General features: G+C 37.6%; 1 protein-coding gene across 1 annotated transcript in view; it reads right to left on the bottom strand.

Moving 5' to 3' along the window:
* Positions 1 to 15,950, bottom strand: part of PTPRZ1 (protein tyrosine phosphatase receptor type Z1) — a 165,730-nt gene that overhangs the window by 44,159 nt on the left and 105,621 nt on the right. Inside the window, exons 11-13 of the mRNA XM_047095241.1 lie at positions 14,228 to 14,354; positions 7,783 to 7,829; positions 749 to 4,337 (exon numbers count right to left, since the gene is read on the bottom strand). Of these exons, the coding sequence (XP_046951197.1) occupies positions 749 to 4,337; positions 7,783 to 7,829; positions 14,228 to 14,354 (3,763 nt within the window). The remainder of the gene's footprint in view (positions 1 to 748; positions 4,338 to 7,782; positions 7,830 to 14,227; positions 14,355 to 15,950) is intronic.

Raw genomic sequence — 15,950 nt, 5'->3', positions numbered from 1 at the left:
TTTACATCTTGTCATACAATACCTATACATACTATGCATATTAATGACCATTATTTAACTTCTTAGAAAGGGTTGTATAACCGCGAGTACAAAGTAGAATGCATCTTGTTAGTTCACACTGCCCTCTTTAGGCAACATTAAGGTAATCAAACAGAGGCAATTTTAAAAAATGAAAACGTTCTTTAAAGAAAATCTTACCATTAACTCTCAAAACTCAGAAAGAGAACTTTTTTTTTAAAGTTTAAAGTTCCAGGCTGACGTGGATGTGCAAATTACCATATCTTTTCCATCGGGTGGGTCAGAGAGGTGTTTTGTATCACTACTATCGGAGTTTAATAATTCATTTTATAATTCAATGAAATTAGTTTACAACTTATTTTAGAACATAAGTGAATATAAAAATGAAAACTATCTAAAAACAACACACTCCCATCTATCATTTAAAAAGCAGTATACTAAAAACGCATTACGCACACTTAAGTGCTCCCACCTGTAACTGGCATCTCGCAGAACATGAAAAGTTGACAATAAAAACCATTTTATCCATCCACTAACCAAAACATGTCGAATATTCATTTGAAATAATGAGTAAAATCATACTTTAAAAACCATGAATGGATTTGTTGAACGTCTTGATTAAGAAATAAAACGATGTGCCACTTTACCAACTTTCTCTTTTCACGATTTTTCTATTTTTTGAGGAAGAAAACCACCACACCTCAGTCTATCTCTTGGATCCATAACTAACCTGCCTCTGAGATGTTGAACACTTCTGAGTGCCTGCTAGTCACAGTCGGGGTTGAGGACTGTGGGGATCCAGGAGTTATTTCTGAGTCGGCTGCTTCCAGGACCCCATCAACATCTCTTTCATTAACGTCTGGAAAACTGAAATCTGTGGAAGTCTCGTTATCATTAAGGTTATCTGAGACAGCTTGCCCTGATCCACTCTCTTCATCACCTGCAACAAGTACCCATGCTTCAGATTCTGGGGTGAAAGGAAGCAGGGCATTACCGGTCTGAATGTCATTTTCCTGTCTTCCATCACTGGGGTTTGGGGGTAGCACATTTGTTGGTGGTGATTTATCAGGACTTCTGTCCGTATCGGTCTGACTGTCTGATATTACACCTGTGACTTTATTTTCTTCTTTAGAGTTTTCAGATAGTGAATATGAGGTTGGATTAGTCTGATCCACAAGATTGTTGTCTTGGGTGTCTGAATCATTCATTACCTTTTCCTCTGATTCTCTATAGGAGGAGCATGCCATACACTTATTTATGGATAAGCCATCTCTATCTCTGTCATCATAATCATCATCATAATCATCAAGATCACCATCGTCACCACCACCCACTAAATCACCATCAGATCTGGCACTCTGAATGAGCTCGGAAGTTGTTTCAGAAGGAAACAGGAACTCGGTTGTGGTTACAGAACCATCTTTGTTGGGAGAAACAGCTGTAATGGAAACGTACGCATTTCCTAAAGGAACAGAACCATCAGCAGTTACAAGTGTGTCAGAAACTGCTGGGATACCAGCAAATACCTCATCAGTGAGAGACCCCTTGGTGGAGGTGAAAACTTCATCAGAATATAGAGGCTTATCTGTAAGTGTATTTGGTGGTACATCGATTGATAAAACAGGAGTAGCAAACGCATGCCTTCCTTTCGGGGGAAAGGCATGGCTAACCTCCAAATTGGTAGTTTGGAACAACTCATCATTACTGTACAACGAAGGCACCACTTGCTGGGAACTTTCGCTCTTAAGCAAAACTGGTTCAGAGTATTTCTCACTCGCGTAAGAAATGGTTAACCCTTGAAGCGAAGCAGCATGCACATTAGAAGTAGGCGATACATCAACAACTGGTGCAGATGTAGAGTGCAGCATGTTTTCCCTTGAGGCAGAATTTGAGGCCATGAGATGCAATACCGTAGAACTAATCTGCTCAACCTTGGGGGTTTCAACCAATAGTGGATCACTAGGCACAGGTGGAAGAGCAGTTTTAAGCAATGTGTCAACATCAGAAGCCTGAAAGGAAGGTTGCAGCAACATTTCAGTATTAAAAGAAGCGGAGGGCTCATATAATAAGAGCTGAGTTGAAGGAGGTAACATTTCACTAGAAGCGGGGTCAGAGGAGGCTGGCTCTGAGCTCGCCCTACGCACGGGTTTAAGCGAGGTGTCACCAAATGCTTGAGATACAGCACGTGTAGGCTGAACTGAAAAGTTATTCTCTGGCACGTGACTAATCTCCTGATCAAAAACCTCAGTGGCGGGATGAGCAAGAGACCCTGGAGGTATGCCCTCTGTGCTAGAAAAGGAAACGGGGGATTCTTGTAAAGATACGTTTGACTTATTTATCTCATCATACAGGCCGGGCATGACTGTGCTTTCAGAATGGTAAACCATCTCACTGAATGAGGAAATCTGCAGTTCAGTCTCATTTCCATATAGTATGTCACTTTTAGAAAGCGGCTTATTATCATCACCAAACACAGATGCCGTATATGTAAATTCAGCTACAGAAACAGGTGAAGAAATGTTAAGGGCTGTCAGACCATCTGTGTCAGGTAAAAGAAATTCACTATCAGAGGAGGCTCCAGACCACTCCCCATCCCCAGAGAGGCCATGAGGCGGCAGCAGCAATGACGCGGTTGGGGTTATGAACGAAGACTCAGGCACTGGAATGTGGCTAGGGCTGCTAAATAAGGAAGCCTGATGCGATACACCAACAGGACCATGCACAGGTACTGCGGAACTGTAAGGAACAGTGAAGAAGTGTTGGGAGCCCTCATTATTAGATAAGGCATAGGAAGGTTCGGGCCCTGAAGAACGTGCATGCATCACGACATCGCTGCTGGGCGGTTCAACTTGAGAAAACATATGCGTTTTATAAAGGACACCAGATTCACTACCACCAAATCCCAATGTCTCTGAAGCAGCATGAGCAGTGGTCTGATGCAACATCACATCAGAATATTGAGCAAGGCTGGGCTCTAACAGCACATCACCCCCAGCCACTGGCAGAGAAGCATGCAGGGACAGCTTATCACTCTCAACAGCTGAAGTAACTTGTGGAAGGATTTGAGAAACTGTATACAGATGGCGAAACGATTCACTACTGAAGGAAGCAGAGGAAAATGGAAGCAAAGGTGCACCATCATAGGAAGACAGGATGGATTCAAATGACACATCGACACCAGGAAATACAGGCGTAGCATGCAAGGCCGAATCACTACTTGAAGCAGCAGGGGTAGTGTTGAGGATCTGATTGTCAAGCAACAAAGGGGTGACTAGAGGAAAGACTTCACTACTGTAGAAAGGTTGAAGAGGTGTCTCACCATTGTATACTGGTTGAGTTGTCTGCGAGTGTACCATGTTGACGGTGGGGACCGAATCCTGTTGACCAGAGGATGGAGTAAAAGCATGAGGCGTTACCTCAGTCGGGAAGTAGGCAAAGGTAGAATAAGGTGGCATCTCCAGATCTGTGCCTGGGGGACCCTGTGACGCCAGGGGGCCTGGAGATGAGGACTCAGCTGTCTTCTCAGATTCATCAATGTGTATCTTGGCGTAATTAGTCTGGAGAAAGCTCTCTCTACCTGATCCAACATCGGGCTGTGTTATCACATCTGGAGTGCTAGCAAACCACACATTTCCATCAATGGAAGGATCCTTTAGAGATTCTTCCGAACCTGACGAGGCTGAATCTTCTGAAGCATTTCTTGTAGATTCTGGTAGAAGGACACGATATGTGATTGTCTCTGGGTTTTCTGAAGAAAACACAAACCCATGGGATATTTTCTCAGAGATGAATGGCATAGCAGAGGTTGCCGGACTGGAGCCTGAAGAATCGTCAGCTCCGGTATCGAACTTGAAGCTTGTCAATAAACTCTCTTCCTCACTGATATCAGTAGACACCTCTTGGGATTCTGTTATAGAAACTGTATTTAAAGATGCCACAGTCCCAGTCAAGTTCTTCTGCAGAAATCTGAGAATCGTTTTAGAGCTGTCATTTAAAGAGGCTGAAGCGCCTTCCAGGGTGTGAGGTGGCATTTTAGTCACAGTCTGTGAAGTCAAAGAAAAATGTTTTTGGGGGGCTAATCCAGTGACTGGTTGGGACGTGGAATCTAAAGATGTGTTGGGGATATCACCCTTCCCAGAGAACTCACTTCCTCTTGTTGGGGATCGGTTAGTCTTGGCCTCATTGTATTTAGTCCCTACACGATTGTAGTTTGTTGTCGTAGGAATCCGGGGTTCCTTTCTCCTTATTTGGTTTGTGGCACTGTCTCTACCAGGATTCACAACAGTGTCTTCTTCAGTGTCTTTTCCCTCTTCTTCCTCCTTTGAAAAGCAAACAAGAGTTAATGAAACATAAGGAAATAAAAAAATGAATTCTTAACAATATCTTATGCTGCTGTTAATCTTCACTTGTGGGATCTTGGGAACGTCTCCTCATAAAGCACCATCTCACAGAGGCCATGCCTCTATCCTATAGCCTTTATCATCCACATTCTAGGGACACTAATTAAACTTAATGAAAACACCTTATTTATGGCTGCCTTTATTTTAATGCTGTGGAAGTAATTAAATTAATAGATACCACAGCTTTGAAAGAAAGGCGTACTATAATGTATTTATTTACAGTGTTATTTAACATCGTATTTATTTTGTTTGATGTTTCTCTGTTCAGTTCATCTGGCAACAAGCTAAAGAGCAATTAGCTTCTTACAATAGGAAATGAAACAATTTATTTCAAAGATCTAATTACTTTCAGATTCAGAATATTTCATTGTATATATTCAGAAAAAAATCACAATTTTTAAGCCATCATAAGAGGAAGATTTAGGACTAGAAGAAGTTTGGGTTTTTCATTTTGTTTTAAATATTTTCCACTCAAGACACAGGCAGACATTCTAAAGACAAACTGTCAAAGTATGCTTCTAGTACTAGTTATTTGATTCTGTGTTTTCCTTAGAAACATCATTCAGGTGACCCAGTCTTTTGGGAACACTCAGTCACTGAAATGGCTCAGGAGCGGTCTGAAGAGAGGTCAATCAAGACCCAGGTTTTCTGGTTTTTTTCTTCTTTTTTAACTCTGCATTTCATAATACATCAAACCATATGCTTAGAAAACTAAATTGCCAAAGCTATCGAGACACGGTATTTTTAGTTCACATAGAATATGACTTTTCTCAGTTTGCTAGCATTATCATTTATTAGATCTTTTACTTTTTTATTTTTATTAAATTTTTTTAATGTTTATTTATTTTGAGGAGAGAGAGAGAGAGACAGAGCGAGAGTGGGGGAGGGGCAGAGAGAGAGGGAGACACAGAATCCGAAGCAGGCTCCAGGCTCCGAGCTGTCAGCACAGAACCGGACACGGGGCTCGAACTCACAAACCATGAGATCGTGACCTGAGCCAAAGTCAGACACTTAACCGACTGAGCCACCCAGGTGCCCCTCATTTATTAGCTCTTTTAAAGTCATGTCCCTAAAAAGAAGAAAAAATGTACAGATTGGTAAGAAATTGACTGATATCAGTAGAAAGAATCTGAATCTTAAACCACGTCCAGATTTCTCTCTCTCTCTGCCCTTCCTCCACTTGTGCTCTCTATCTCAAAATAAATAAATAAATAAACTTAAAAAAAAAAAACAAACCATGCTCAGATAACTCTCAGAATGTGATGAAAATAATGCACCATTCATTAATCCCACCTAACCAAACCTTGTAGATCTCTAGAAGGCATATGATCTCATGTCAACACCTCAAGAACAGATCATTCCTGCTCTATGATTACTTTGTACATACCTGAAACCACAAATATTTTAATGTATACTGCTTCCTATCATTTTTTATGAAGTTATTGTGACTCTTCCACTATGGTTTTGATCTGTGTCTCACCTGTTATCCTTCACAGCTTCCATTAAAAAAACTTTTACTATAAAGGCCTTGATCACCATGGAGATACTTTGTCCTTCAAAGTAATGCATTTTTATTTGAGAACAATCTGAGAAACATCCCCCAAACTATTCACTTCCACATTCAGTTTTAAAAGCCATTACAGGGGCGCCTGGGTGGCTCGGTCGGTTAAGCGTCCGACTTCGGCTCAGGTCATGATCTCGCGGTCCGTGAGTTTGAGCCCTGCGTCGGGCTCTGTGCTGACAGCTCAGAGCCTGGAGCCTGTTTCCGATTCTGTGTCTCCCTCTCTCTGACCCTCCCCCGTTCATGCTCTGTCTCTCTCTGTCTCAAAAATAAATAAACGTTAAAAAAAATTAAAAAAAAAATAAATAAAAGCCATTACAGACACATTCCATGTATCTGTTTTGCCAACCTCCATCATTCATTCCTGCAGGAATCAATGGTAGTGGGTAGTGTTATGGGCTAAGTGTTTGTGCCCTCCCCCCCCCATTCCTATATTGAAATCCTACCGCTTGAAGTGATGATATTAAGAAGTGGGGACTTTGGGAGGTATCTGGGACTCGATGAGGTCATAAGCACGGAGCCTTCATGAATGGGCTTGGTGCCCTGACAGGAAGAGTCATGAGAGAGCTTGTTTCTTCTGCTCTGCTCTCTGCCATGTGAAAATACAATGAGAAGCTGGCAGTCTGCCACCCAGTGATCACTTCTAGGTATATGCCTATCCACGTGCACATGCACATGGGCACACATGCACACCCACCCACACACAAATATCCTTGGCAGAATTTTGTGAACTCTTTCAAAGGTGGACTGCTCACTTTGCTAAAATAATCCTTTGCAAGACAGAACTGCCATAAGATACATAAACTATTGAGATAATTATACATGTGGAAACAATCTAATTAGTATTTATTGCCAGATAATAGTTATTACACTCTCTGATCTCATACACACATATGTGCATATGCATACATTTGTACTACATTAGAAATAGCATCTGGATTTAACATATAATCTCAGTTAAGATGAACAGTATATTTGGGCTTAGGATGAAATAGAAGATACATCAGTCATTATTTCTTTATTTTAGAAATTAAGACAATGTTAGAATTTATAAATATTCTCTTTTTTAATGTTTATTCATTTTTGAGAGAGAGAGAGAGAGAGAGAGAGCAAGTGGGGAAGGGGCAGAGAGTGTGGGACACAGAATCCGGAGCAGACTCCAGGTTCTGAGCTGTCAGCACAGAGGCCCATGAGGGGCTCAAACCCATGAATGGTGAGATCATAACCTGAGCTGAAGTCGGATGCCTAGCCAACTGAGCCACCTAGGTGCCCCTATAAATATTCTCAAATACCTATTTACTTACAGGACATTATACTAGCAATAGACACTTATCATATGACTAATCCAAACACAAATATTCAGACTAAATGGGGGAAAAATACATACAACTTATGTTTTGGCTCATATTTGTTATCAATCTGTCAACCACTGGTTAATTATAAATCAACTGTAGAAATACTAAGAATTGGTTAAATGTTGTTTTAATCTTTTAGAAAAACTTGAACACTGAATTCTGATTTATAGCTATAGTTTATAGCTATAATTATCTTTAACATTAATTTTTTTCATTATCACCAACCCTTTTCCATCTGTTACTTTTATTATACTATCAAAGTGACATCCAACTCTTGATGATAGAATCATGTACGTCGATTATATCACTATCTATAAAGCTCAACAACTAACCCCACGACGAATAATGCAACATGAACTTTGATTAATGTAACATCTGAAACCTAACCAACAATTGAAAAAAGGCTTTTTAATTTTAAAACATTTTAATATAAAAATAGCTATAATACCTTGACTATTTCTTCAGTTCCAATTAATTCAGGGAAGAGGTCCAGCTCTACAAAATTAGAAACAAAATTATTAAAATGTTTATTCGATTATTTCAGCTGTGTGGATCTACCTTTGGATGGAAAGAGGGAAGGGGGAGAAAAAAAAAGACTTGTTAGCTTTGAAAATACAGAATTTCCAAAAATAAAAATTAAAGATTTGTGTTTCAACACTTCTGAACACTACGTAACACACCACAACATAAGCCTATATGAAACAGCATTCAAAAACTTCATTTCTATCCTCTAATCCAACTCCCTTCCCCTCCCCTCTCCCCTCTACAGGTGTGATTGAAGCTAAGAAGGGAAAGGGGGGCAGGCTGACTATAAAAAACCCAAATAGTTTTTCATCAGCATAGATGATAATTGGGGAAATGCCAGGGATTAGGAGGAGAATTGACAGGATTTATTTTCTTATTCAGCTACTTATTCTTTCAGTTCCTCTTCTGGTGGAGGGCCCAATGATTTTTTCTACACTGTGAATTTGGGCTGATGCTTATATGTACACAGGGTGCTGCACCAAACAGACAGTGCCTTCCAGCAGGTCCAACCTGGCTGGCCACAGGAAGGACTGACCAGAGGGATCTGGTTCCTTCTCGCCAGGGAAACTTAGCTGTGCTCCCGCAAAGATCTGGCCAGGGTCAGTCAAATCTGCTGTTCCCAATGACCAAAATCTGTTTATTTCCAGTACATGGATGTCTCAATCCTAAAACAAACCCTATCAGTAATGTGAGGAAAGGTTAGGAGCTGGGTCCCTCTCTCCAACAAGGAATCTAGCCCAATGTCAAATTACCAAGGGGCCACGTGCAGAAGCACTGTTCCTCATGCTTCACCTGTGCCACGTAGGACTTGGGTTTAACTAAGCGTTACTGCAGGATTCCTTCTCTTAGTCCTGTTATTTCATCGACTCTCATTCCATCTCCAAAATTCATGCTCTTTACTACCCCAATGCTGCTTATGTTCTATGTTTTATACCTCTAGGTATCCTCAGAAGAAATGAATACTCTATAAAGTTTTCAAAGGCAAAACTGAACTAACATGAAATGTTTATCAAATCCAGGCCTGTATTATGATAGATTTTACTGAATCTACTTTTAACAGAAAATTCCCAGATACTAAGAAATGTAAAGCCATAAAATGTGGTCCTGTGTGTGGATTCCATTTAGAGGAGAATTCAGGACGAATTTAGAAGTGAAGTCACGCTCTCAAGTGAACTTAGATAAAATTAACACTCTTGACTACTTAGCTATCTCAAAGTTACTTACCCTGAACAATGTTAATTTAGCCCTGAATTAAATTTTAACATTTGATTATTTTTTTTTTCTTGTTGAAACTGACCGTGAAAGAGTTTGGAAACCTTTATTTGGATCATTAATGTTTTCCATTTTCTATGTTTTGTTTTTCATGTTCTTTATTCTTCACATTTTCAAATTAAAGTGATTTCAAATAGTCTGAAACATTTGTATCTCTATAACGTCTAAGGAAACAAATACATGTGAGTTGAAAGATGAGATGCAACTAAACTGTAAAAGACAAATAAGAAATTTCAATATGATTTTCTATAAACTACAGTTAGAGAAGTTCATGCACATGAAAACCTTCAAATTCAGCATGCGAGACAATACATAATTTGTTGAAATGCTTTTATTTATTTTTTTAATGTTTACTTATTTTTGAAAGAGAGTGATACAGCATGAGTGGGGAGGGGCAGAGAGAGAGGGAGACACAGAATCTGAAGCAGGCTCCAGGCTCTGCGCTGTCAGCACACAGCCCGACGTGGGGCTTGAACTCACGGACCGGGAGATCATGACCTGAGACGAAGTCAGATGCCCAACCGACTGAACCACCTAGGCGCCCCTTTATTGAAATGCTTTTAAATGGAGTCATACCTTTTCATGTACTTTTAAAATATTTTAATGTTAATAAGGGCAAGTTATAACAAATTTTTGTTGGTGATACATATATTATACTGTAGATTTTTCTCTGTTAAGAGGCTATGGGAAAAAAACTCAGTGATAATCCATTCTCTTCAATGAGCTTAAGGAAATGTTTTAAAATTAAAAACAAACAAGGGAACAAACAGAAACATGGTCTAACTTTACCTAACTTGATACTTTTAATAAGCAAAAGTAATTTTCTTATTGACTGTCAAGGCTGGCATAAGGTATATATAATTATCACATTGAGGACTGATTTCCCTATTATTGCATTTAATTTATTTTTATCCATTTACTGCAGCATAAATTAACTATATGGACTCTGGTTCCTATTAAGTTAAAATATGTGATTTTACCCAGTACTTTTCCCTCAAAGAGCATCAGTGAGTTCTACTGAAACTGGCTTTGCTGTTTACTGAAGTAAGAGATAAGACGTCTTCTGGCCCGCTTTGGAGGCTAGAGGCAAAATGTATGGGTCCAAGCAGTCCTTTGGTCCCTCTTTGCTTCATGGCACTCTCCTGGGTGAATACCCCAAGTCTTGGTATCTTCGTATCTGTAAGTATTAACCCTCTTTGAAGGATCTTCACTTTGGTTTCTTATTAGATTATTTGAATTGACTAAAATTCTGTGGTTGCCCAGGAGCAATTCAATATGCCTTTCCCCCATACAATCCAGAGCTCTCCTGCTGAGCCTCTTCAGAACAATTCTGAAGTAAAATAATTTCACAAATTTTCTTTCTATCTACCCGGAGATTCTGAGGCCATACTTCTGAGTCTGAGAGTTCATAGCACCCAAGGTGTAGCTCTGGTGGTCGGCACAAGATCGCATACTCGGTACCCTTTGGCCTGCTGGTTTCTCACAAATAACCGATATTTTAGTCGCCACTGATCGGACTCAGGCATTACTGACACACTAAGTAATTAAACAACTGTACTGCTTTATAGACTTCTCACTCACTTGGTCAAAATAGACTTCATGAAGCCTACAAAACGTCTAACAGTAAAGACTGTTAATTCTTTTTTTTTTTTGTCAGTGAACATATAAAATTCACGTATGTGTGACAACTCAGCAAAAGCTATTGGTTCATTCTGGTTTTGTTTTGGAGCACATGTAATGCCACATTTTCTAAAAGAGCATGTTAGTACCACATTAATATTCCATAACACAAAAAAGCAACACTGACATGGGTTGGCAAACAAGGCTTATTTAATTGTTTGAAGGAAAGCCAAGTCTCACAGGCAAAAAGTCAAAGCAACGTAGACTACAGTCTCTTCAAACTGTGATTTTAAATATTATTGTAACACCCATAGCATAGGGTGGTACAGGCAGAACAAAGACAGATGTATAGTGATTTAACAAACACAATTGTTAAATAACTGAAAAGCACGCACCAACAGAAAAATGTGTTGATCTAATTCACCACACATGTAAATTTAACACATATAACTATTAAGGCTCTAAAATATGTACTTAAATAATATCCTCTATAATTGTATAATAATTAACTGTATATTATAGATTTTAAAATGACACGATTATTTTAGTTACAATGACATAAATTATGGATTATTTTTTCATAAATATAATTTTCTATAAAGTATTTGCAAAGACTATGCACTTCAGTTTAACCTTAAAATGGTTTCCTGGACAAATTTAAATGGTTTCTTAATATGCATTTATGCATGGATTTAAAAATAGCAATTTATAGTAATATTCATGGATGCCAATTTTATGGTGATACTGTTGTACACAGCAAGTGTAATTAAAATGCACAAGCAATAATCAGATTAGCTAAAGTTAAGGGCACAATTTGGGAGATTGAGTTTTCCTTCATGGATATTGATTAACATATGTGAAATCTACAATTGAAAGAATGAGGGCAGTTATAAATAACCTCCTTCATTTCTTTTTAACAAAAGCAAAGAACAATACAGTGTTTAGAAAAAAGCCTATCCAAAATAATAAAATATAACTCACTAGGGTACATTACAATGTTACTAAGGGAATGAACAACATAATTAACAGGATGAAATGGTACTAATAAAAACCATGAAATAAACAGCAAACTCAAGAGTCACTTACATCTCTATTAGCCACATAAACCATAAGATTCTTGCGGGCACCATCACACTAAACCTCAAGACAGTACTTTTTTCAAAACTTTTACTGTGACGTATTGACTGTAGAAGTATTTAAAATAATGTAATTTTGGTAACAAATTGAAAATACATGAATTGAAATGCCACTGCAGCCTTTTAGATCAGAAAAAAAATGAGATCTAAAGGAACAAATATTTTCTTTATGAAAAATGAGAAGACTCCAAACTTTGGGTAAATTGGCTTTTGATGAAGGACTTTTTGGTAGGAATAACTGAGGAATAAGCCATCTAAGTTTTTAACCTTTGCTTTTAAGAGGAATATCATAGTGAAACATCAAATCAAACACTATCTTTTACTAAAACATTATTACTGTACAAAATGCTTTAAGGGACTGAGACATCCATGGAGATCAAATGGTATGCCCAAACTAACATCTCATTAGCTCAACAGTGTCCCCAGCCTTTGAATAAATGGAAACCAAGTGTAATATTTATTATTTTGTACAAATGTGAAAGTGCTACAAATGATACAAGAATGTTGTACTTTGTGCCAGTGTAGACTCAGTCTAAAAGGATCACTCAGAAACCACTTCTGTAGAAAATAGATATTTGATCTGTTTTTCTTTATGCAATAAACATCTCAAAAAGAAAAAACAAAAAAATTCAGAAAGTTTAAAACTTGGCAGAGTGGATACAGTGAGAAAGAGCGTAACATAAATAACTACAATTATTTTTTGTAAACTCCTGGGAAATTGTTTTATGTGCAGAAATGAGAGTAGTATAATTAAACCAATGTAGTAAACGAAATGAATGTATTTAATATAATCCACATCTTGAAATACACAATAGGATTAGAGGACATTTTTATGCCACATTTCATCAATTCACATGTGATACTGGCCAATATGGTGAATGATGCCCTGCTAAAGATGTGAATTTCTAGGTGTATCCATATGGGGAATGTTGCAGAGGGACGGCAGTCAGTGCATGATATAGTATAACTGAAGCTATGGTCAGTTAATTTGATACTCCCCTTTCAATAGCATTTAGAGCTCACATTCCATTTAAAAATAACCTCATTTTGAAAAAAAAATGCTATATAAAAGCAATACATTATACACAGGCCATGAGGCAGATCATAAGAAATATCAAATAGTGATATTGCCATCATAATAGTAGTAATATTAATTAGCCGTCAACATTTTAATCTGGGAAGTAACTTGGCAAGTTTGTAGCCTGTGTTTTAGAAAGATACCTAACCTATCCTCAGTGCTCTGACATATATACTTTAACTTAAAAGTTTAACTAGTGAGAACAACTATGAGGTAATCAGTGAACAAGCTCATAATGGATTAAAGACCCTGTTGTATCATGTAGACCACAAAGGCTAATCAATACACATCAGTTTTCCTTCAATATGTCAAACTGGAATATGCTATAATTAATGTAATTTATTACCATCCATCTCTATTAAAAATTTATAAAAATATCAGTGAGTAGACTCATGGTAGGGAAGACCAAAGAATATTACATTTATGTATGTACGTTTGCATATATTTATAAATATGCATATGCATGATGTCTGTGTGTATACACATATACATATGTACACGTACATATATATTTCATTCTATTACTTTAAAACTGCTTATATTAGCAAAAGAGAGACTTTAATTACATGCATTTGTAAATTGTCAAGTTATGATCTGTACTTCATTCAGTTACTTCATAAAATTTTAGATCAAAAGATTTCCCCATAATACTTAGAGAAGGTGCATGCAAAAACAAAAACAATTAGAAACAATATCTTTGTTTTACTTTGTGAAACAGTACTGGCAAATCAGCTAGGAGAAAAGCACTCTCCCCCACTTCACACAGGAGTATACAAAGTGGATAAAAATATCTAAGATAAACTGTTGGATGCTTTGTATAGATATTTCAAAGTACCTCACATGATTCTAGGATCACGTATATACTTACTACAAAATGCTTTGGGGGCTGAAAAAGGAAATAAACACAAATGAAACCAACTGTTCATTATCAAAATAAAAGTCTTAATATTCACATAGCTATTTTCATTCAATGACCATTACAGACGTAACAATCAGTTTTGCTATTCTTAGTCTAAAAATAGAAAAATTCAGTATTTAGAATAAATTTACTTATTGTCCTGTCCCAGATCTGCTGAATGAAAATGGTTTCCATGTTTCACAAAATTGGCAGATGATTCAGGTAAAAAAAAAAAAAAAAAAAAAAAATCATTTTGTCTTTTAACCAAAACAATATAAAGTCAGAGAGAAAGCACCACTGCATCCAGTAAGTAAACTAGCTTCCTTATGTAGATTATATAAAGGCATATCAGGAGAGCACTTACCAGGGTCATCAGAAGGCATGTCGACTATAAGCTGATCACTGTACTTTCCGTGTAAGCCATTAGTGCATATGGCTACTATTTGAAGCACATAACTCATATTGGGTAGTAAATTATTGAGAATAGCACCCTAAAAGAAATATGTCAGTAATTATATAAATGTATTACTCTTTTTAAAATTTTCTTAAATATTTATTTTTGAGAAAGAGAGAGTGTGTGTGTAAGCAGGGGAGGGTGGCGGCGGGGCGGGGGGGTAGTGCAAGTTCTGAAGCAGGCTCCTGGCTCGAAGTACAAAACCCCACCTGGGGCTCAAACCCACCACGTGTGAGATCATGACCTGAGCCAAAGTCGGAGGCTCAACTGACTGAACCCCCCAGGCCTCCCAAATGTATTATTCTCATAAGAGTACTAACATAATAGACTTCTGTCAATGAAAAATATTTATATCTTATTAATCTAAGAAAAAGTTTATGCAATGTTGTTAAGTTGGATTTGTGATATCTGTGAATTATGAAGATACTGGAAAACTAGGCTTTTTTGTTGTTTAAAAAATTTAGTTCTAGAAAGTTTCATTTTCAACTAGAACTCATCAAATTCATAAATGAGTACCCAAAACTACAAATTAATATTTTAGACAAATAAACATGGACTATTTGCAAAGAGCAAAATGTGAAAAAACACAATGAAAACACAATTTATCTCTTTATCATAACAATATATAAGCCAGGTAGTAATAGAATTATCTTCTTAATATCATTATGAAGTGAAAAATGGCAAATTTCCATAAATTATATAACATCCATGTTCACAGCGTCTCTGTTCTAAACACCCGGATTAAAAAGTTGTTACATGTTTTATCAATTTGCCCACATGATGTTCCACACCATGATAACAAAGACAGTTTTTGTTTAAATGCAAGTTCCCAGGCCTTGCTGGACTCCAGTTGTCCAAATACATTGTCCAGTGTCTTTGACTTGCAGTGGGGCTTTCCTAAGGCCATAACCAGATAGGGTTTTCTCAACCAGACCCCAATCTATGGCCAATCCTTCCCTACCAAGGCAAAGTTTAATACTGAGATGCCCAGGTCAGAAAGAATCTGGACTTTTTAAAAAAGTTTTAATTTTAATTTCAATTAGTTAATATACGATGCTGTATTAGTTTCAGGTGTATAATGTAGTGATTCAACCATACCACACCACACTTTATTTTCTTTAATTCGTGTGCATGGGTGGGGAGGAGGAGGGAGTGGATCTTTTCCTAAAGATGATCTGACTTGTGTTAAAAAGTCCTGACACAATTAACTTCACATCTATTACTTGGAACTTTGATGCAGTGTCTCCTACTCTTATTTTCTTGTGCCGGAAGAGTATGGTGTGAGAAATGATACATGGCAGTATCAGAGCACGGAGGTTCCAGATCCAATTATTTCCACAACTGTGAGATCACAGTCAACTGTTCTTCGAGACCTTTTATTTTTAAAGAGAGGCTACACTAGATGAACTCTAGTTTCGAAGTCTTCTCTACGTGTCTACTCTATAATGTTGTTGTTGGCAAAGCTGTAATCTTCCTGTAATTGAAAACAAGTAAGAGCCTAGTGTATGATTCACTGTGAGTCTGGACCTAATTTAGTATTGCTTCTGTTTCCCCTCCTCCCCACTGGAGAGTTTCATACAAAGTTTAGAGCAACAATATATAATCATTTGTAAGTTCCTACCTTGAAAATTAA

This window comes from Lynx rufus, unplaced genomic scaffold (assembly GCF_022079265.1).
Source record: "Lynx rufus isolate CCGP_SWC_20201006 ecotype Redwood Valley unplaced genomic scaffold, mLynRuf1.p SCAF_4, whole genome shotgun sequence".
Lineage (NCBI taxonomy): Eukaryota > Metazoa > Chordata > Mammalia > Carnivora > Felidae > Lynx > Lynx rufus.
Note: the sequence above shows the minus strand (reverse complement) of the source record. Positions and strands in the feature narration are given on the sequence as shown.